Source organism: Populus nigra, chromosome 3 (genome assembly GCF_951802175.1).
Source record: "Populus nigra chromosome 3, ddPopNigr1.1, whole genome shotgun sequence".
Lineage (NCBI taxonomy): Eukaryota > Viridiplantae > Streptophyta > Magnoliopsida > Malpighiales > Salicaceae > Populus > Populus nigra.
In genome coordinates this window covers 8,994,380-9,001,206 of record NC_084854.1, presented here as the reverse complement: position 1 = coordinate 9,001,206, position 6,827 = coordinate 8,994,380, and the positions used below count along the sequence as shown (strand labels likewise).

Below are 6,827 nucleotides of genomic sequence, written 5' to 3'. Positions count from 1 at the left end.
TGGCACAACATCACATAACATCTCATTATAATATTTACCATTAGAAAAAATAATTAAATCCCACTTATTCACTTTCACTTCATCATCATCATTCAACCACTGTAACTTATTATTGGTTGGAGAGCATTGAATAAGATATCTTTCAGATAAAAGGAGTTTGCATTGTTATTTATAGTCGGTCTACTTAGGTATAATGTTCTCGTTGAATTTAGTTTTATATGAGTGAGATGATTTTGTGAGTATTATTAAAATATTAAAACTTTTTTTGCACCTAAAAATCAATGCAACAAATAACTATCTTTCTCAACAACGACAAGCACAATGGCTTATTTAGTCACTAGACTCACTTTTGTGTTCCTAACCAAATTCTAATAATGTTGCTTCTGACCATGATGATTTGTGCTGGATTTTCTGAAATACATATACATAATTCTAAGGATCCTGTTAGATAGATATAGGGTTATTTAGGGTTTATACGAAGGTTACCTGAAAATCAGATTTTTTTTTCTTTAAATAATTTTTTTAAGGTTGGGTTGTCACAAATCATAAACTTGTCAAATGTTCGGCCTCTAATGGTAATCCACACGAATCACCAGTGAGAAATCTTCTAAACCCTTATAGGATAGAGGAATTGATATATCTTTGAGTACTAACTCTTTTCTTTTATGTTTTAGTTATTTCTGTATTTTACTTTACTCTTAGAAAATAAAAGGCATATCTTTCTTTTTATAGGAAAAACTAAAAACCTTATAAATAAATAAATTTACCCCTAAAATAATATTACATATATTATTTTAAGCTAATTTTATAAATTTATTCAATCAAGTCTTTACTAGATTGTTTTTAGGTCTAGAATTGTAATTCTCTGTATAAATTAAACTCTAGTCCTCAATTTATAAAAATTATTTATAATAAGGTCACACTTGATTAATCATTCCATTTTAATTTTTGACCAACAATTCTTATGTGTGTGACCCATTAGGTTCCTTAATAAGTTTTTTCAAATATAAATTATAATCCTAAATAAAACAGGATTGAATAAATTAAAAAAATTAATTTATTAACAATTTAATAATTGATTGATTTATATTTGAAGATTAAGTACAATGTCTAGCAACCTGTTTTGATCCTCTAAATATTAGAAAAGTTGTAAGTAGTTTAACTTAACCTTTCAATGACCAGTTTCTCAATATAATTATTATATTTTCATCAACAATGTTTCGATTTAAGCATTATAGTATGAAGTGTGTCTACTCTATTAAATTATGTTTATTCACAATACCATAGTCGTTGATTATTTGAATAAAATTAATTAAAACTCTTTTCAAATCTCATTCTACTTTGCACAAAGATTTACAATCAATAATATTTGATAACAAATGAAACATTTTCTTTAATTCACGTAGGGTGGTGAATCCTCTTTTAATTACTTAAATACCTTCATATAGTTCATATTATAACCAATATATGTCTATTTGTTACATTTGATTATGACAATATGTAGCAGAATCAAAATATAACACTCTCTACATAAGATAACTTAGTGATTTCAAGTTTAAGAATCACTTACACAATTTTCACGTAAGCTTTTTCATAGATACATGTGATCTCTCTATATGGAATTCTCATGCAAGTAAATGGGTGTGAAAAATCCAAGAAATGATTCATATTTTCTATCCAATTTTCAGGAGGAAATAAGCCATTAATTTTTCTGGGGAACAAAAGTCACAAGAAAAAGGTGTGTTTGCTTTTATATTGCTACATAGAAAATAAGGGATGTTAAACCTGATTGCAGGCATGTAAATAGTTTTTTGTTTGCTTTTCCTGTATGCTCTCTCTAACTCTCTATATGTACAATGTTTCTAGGTTCCGTTTAGTTTTATTTGTAATTATTTTATGCCCCTTTTTTTCTAGAGAAATTTAAGGGAATGCAAAGCGAGTTGTAATTTGGTACCCATCAACTTTGTGTCCCTGTATTTTCAAGGAAAGAAAATTCAGAGCTGCATTATGTTACTATTAAAATCTATATGGAGCTACATGAAAAATGTAATGTTTTCTTCTTCTTCTTCTTCTCCTTGTTTTAAGTTGTTTGTGTTCTATTAAATAGTAAATTGTCTCTTGATGTATAGTGAAATCAATAAATCTCTTAGTTTTTTTTTACACCCTTATATTGATGTTGTTTTTTATGAACAAGTTTTTATGAATGATAATGAGGTTCAACAATTTTGTAGTTTTTTGGTGAAGCAACCTGATTAGACTACATTTGAATCACTAGATATACATTGCAGCAAATAAATCATGATTTATAGAAATTTATTGGAGCCACTTGGAGTTACACTCGAAGGGGTCGAGCTTCTCCAACCCTAATAGAGTTGGTAAGGACATCAAACTCGTATTACAGATTACACTTGTGTATAGACATAGATAACAAAGGATAGCCCAACCAATCACTTTTTGGTCAAGCTGGCCTATTTTATTTGATTTTATTATTATTATTATTATTATTATTATTGAACTTTAATTTATGTTATTTTATTCAATATTTTATTTAGTGGTCTTGATGTAGGAGTTTTTTTGAAAAAATAAAATTTAATTTTTTTTTCAATTCTTTATTATTATACTTTTCTAGTTTTTTTCTATTTTAAGAAATATTTTTCCTAGTTTATATATCTTTTTTCATTTAGTATTGTTAGGAATTTTTTTTTCCATATATATAAATGGTTGTAATGACTTTTGGCAAGTGAAGAATGAATAGAATTGAATATTTTAGTTGTCTTCTCTTTGATCTTTAAAGGGCTTTGACTTGCAAAAATCTTTATATCCTTCGCCTTCATTGCATCAGGTTCATGAGCCCGATTGTGTGAGTGTTAATGGAGTTGCCATATATTCGCCTCTTTTGTTGATTTCATTTGAAACCGTTGCTGAGAGCAGATCAGATGCGTATGTCGACCAACTACATTACATCAGCAGACGGTACTATGGGCACGCAAATAAGAGCAATGTAGACGTCCGTGAATTTGATTAGGTTATTGGCAACTATGGTATATAGCGGGATAAGCATGAATGTAATAAGAAAACTTGTTGACTTTGTGCTAGTGTTAATGGACTTGCCATATATTTGTTTCTTATTTTGATTTCATTTGAAACCTTTACTGAGAGTAGATTAGAAGCGTATCTCAGCAACCTAGCTACCTTACATCAGCATATATAAATACCAATATTGCATTCCTAGATGAGAATACTGATGTATAATTGGGCATATTTTGCTGTTACAGAGACTGAATTACCTCATTGATCTGTTAAGAATTTAGCATGAATGTGATAGATAGTTACAAGCCTGTGATGGCTATGATGGGAGTACAGGTTCTTGAAGCAGGAGTAGCTATTTTTTCTGAAGCAGCATTTTCACGAGGATTAAGTCCTGAAATCCTGTCAGTCTACAGGCAGGTCATTGCAGCCTTGGTCATAGCACCTATGGCTTATTTCTCAAGAAGGTAATTAACATCTATCTTATCTCAGTCAGTCTCCCTCCCTTTAATTGGGGAAAAAATATAAATAATATTTTCCAAGTTTTTTCTCATATTTCTTGCTTTTGTTGACAGGAGAGCGTCCAGTACAATTTCTCTGGGACTAAAGGAATTTGTATTGTTATATATAGCTGCTTTGCTTGGGTAGATTTCTCTTTGAATTTTAGTTTTTTGTGTGAAGAGATGGTGAGATTCACTGAAAACATGATCTGATCTTTCTCATTTGTAGCCCAACAATCAACTCAATTGCCTTCTTTGAAGGCATCTCCTTATCTTCTTCAACAATGTCAAGCACAATGTCTAATATAGTTCCTGGACTCACTTTTGTATTTACAGCAGCTATAGGGTATATCCAGAAAACTCTTTGTTCTTTTGATCTAAACTTGTTCAGTTATACAGTCATATAGTCAAAACAATCCATATTCAATGATTAAGATAAACGACATAATACAACAAAAGAAATGAAAAATCTTCACGAACCAACAAAATCGGGCATGCAACTGACTGTCTAATGAAATATTGAAAGTCTTCATGTCTCTAATTTAACAGAATGGAGAAAGTTAATATCCGCAGCTTGAGAAGCAACGCGAAGATAATAGGGACAGTTATCAGTGTTAGTGGAGCCATGTCCATGGCATTGCTCAAAGGGCCAAAACTACTTAACGCAGGAATCGTAGCAACAAAATCTTCCAGTGGCTCTAGTGGTGAGACTTGGTTGCTGGGTTCACTAATCCTTTTTGGAAACAGTTGTTGCTGGGCAATTTGGACCATCATGCAGGTATTTCCTCTGTACGTTATCTTCACATGTCTGTCTGGCATTACTGAAATCACAAATCCAACTCCTTTCACTGAAATTCTGGACAGGTCCCAATATCAGCAAGATGTCCTGATCCTTTACTCTCTACTGCTTGGATGTGTTTCTTTGGATCCATACAAACAACAGCAGTTACCATCTTCTTAAAGACAGATCCACAAGCATGGAAACCACATTCAAATCTTGAGTATGCTTGTTTACTCTACGTAGTATGTAGTCATACTCTCTCTGTACTCTTGTCTTGATGCACATGTTTTGTTAGTTGAAATTAAATTGTAACCGTAGCCTTCCATGATCTATCTAAATTTCTCTGATAAAAACGTACGTTGACCAGGGGATTGCTTCTGCAAGCATCATTATTCTTCAAGCCTGGTGCATTGCACGAAGGGGTCCGCTCTTCTCAGCAATGTTCAGCCCCCTATCTACTGTTATTGTTACCACCTTAGCTGCTATATTTCAACATGAAATGGTTTACACGGCAAGGTAAATAACACCTTGGAATGTCTTCAAGAAAATTTATTATCTTTAAGAAGAATTCTATTTGTTATCACCAGAAACAAGTATAAACGGCTAATTAGTGCTTCTAATATTTGTCGTCTGATATATAGTTGCCTCACTTCAGCTTGTTAGGCGCTGTTGCTGTGATTGCTGGTTTGTATATGGTGCTGTGGGGTAAAGCTGAAGACCAAAGGGAGATCAGACAAGTGACAAATTTTATACCACAAGTTGACCAGAGAAGTATTCAGCAAGGTTCTATAGATGAATCTTCAGGAAAGAACGTCTGCAAAATAAATTTGGAAAAGCCACTTCTACCTGACAAATTCCCTAGTGTCGACAAAGTTGATGAACCTGAATGACCAAAAAATTCATATTTTTTTTCTGTACGAGAAATACATATAGTTAGAAAAATTGTTTCAGAATACTTTAATGTGCTCATGTAATCTCTTTAATATGAAACATTAATATAATTTAAATAAATTATGAATGAATGAAAATTTAATTTCAAAAAATTATTGATCTACATATCTTGGTAAAATCCAATACTCTTTTAAAAAACTATATTTCATACAAAAAATAAACAAAACTTTTTAAATTAGAAAGTTAAAAAGTTAAAATTAGATAAAAAAAAAACCCAAATTTTTAGAGGAAAGATATCCTTAACAAAGTAGGTTTTTGGACTTAAATTCACTCACGTGCATTGGCTCGTGTTTAGGTTTCAGGTTATGTTTGAATTTAGGTCTATTGTAAAATAATATTTTTAGTCATAAAAAGTTATTTTTTTCTAACTAAAATTTAAACTTGGACTTGGCCCATGAAAAATTAGTTATTCTAAATCATTGGTTTGTATAGCCTGTGAAAGAAAAAATTTTTATTAGTTTTTCCATAGCCATTTCAATAGTACATGAATAGATTTTTCAATTCAAAGTCACTTGATTCAAATCCAAAAATATTCATGTTTAATTTTGGTTTATTATGGGTAATCAAAGTTGTTAGTGGGGAATATCCATCAACTTTTAGATCCTAAAATTCTTTATAAAAATTTTTTGGAGTTGGTTAATTCTATATTGTTTTGATAGAATTTGACACTCATTTTTACCTTATTTTTTAGCATTATTTTACTGTTTTAAACCTTTTTCTCCTCTTAAAATTTCTAACAAAAGTCCTTAATTGAAAAATTAAAATAGTTTAGTAGTAAAATTGATACAAAGAATAGTATGAGTACAAAATTAATAACATCCCAATAATTCGGTGTATGCCCTGTATTTGTTTGAGCACAATAAACCTTTTTGTATTTTTCAAAAATCACCATAGAAAACCCTTTAATTATAATTTTAAGCATGCATCAAAACACTATAGAAAAACATTTTAGTTTTTCGTACTTAATTCTCATGCTGTTTTTCTTCCTTTCATGGTAAAAAGACATTGTTATTGGCCCAAGTCGTGGGTCCTAATTCTAGGTGATAATACCTTGCAGAAGAGATATCAACACGATAGCCCATGGCTGCAAGCATGGCGGCATATGCTTGTGGACCCATGCGAAGCCGGGTTCTTACAAGCTTTGCTCCGCACGTAGAGGAGGGAGGGTTCACACCCTAGATTTTAGATTTGATTTGGTGGTCTGTCTGGTTTAAGATTTGAATTCTGAATTTTGATCAGGTTAATTTTTTTTTTCAAATAAAAACAATTTCGTTTTAGTAAAAAATAAAAGTCAACAGGTTGCAACCAGGTTTTTGATCGGGTCACATCGGATTTTTCTTTTCTCCATTTTTTCTTCAACCCGGCCCGGTTCAGCCACGAGTCAGCTGGGTTTCAAAACTATGATTTAGACACTGTATTAAGGCCATGTTTGTTTCCTAGAAAGTAGTTTCCGGAAAACCACTTTCCAAACTTTCCTGTGTTTGTTTGCCATTAGGAAAGGTGGCCAACGGAAAACATTTTCCAGTCAAAGAAGAATTTTACTTGGTTTTCAGGAAAGTGTTTTCCCT

The 6,827-nt window shown here is 31.4% G+C and overlaps 1 protein-coding gene across 1 annotated transcript; it reads left to right on the top strand.

Moving 5' to 3' along the window:
* Positions 1 to 3,312: 3,312 nt before the first annotated feature.
* Positions 3,313 to 5,198, top strand: LOC133688572 (WAT1-related protein At4g30420-like). The gene is made up of 7 exons (XM_062108091.1): positions 3,313 to 3,494; positions 3,603 to 3,671; positions 3,757 to 3,873; positions 4,077 to 4,305; positions 4,392 to 4,550; positions 4,676 to 4,824; positions 4,964 to 5,198. The coding sequence occupies exons 1-7, from the start codon at positions 3,313 to 3,315 to the stop codon at positions 5,196 to 5,198; spliced, it is 1,140 nt and encodes a 379-aa protein (XP_061964075.1).
* Positions 5,199 to 6,827: the final 1,629 nt, after the last annotated feature.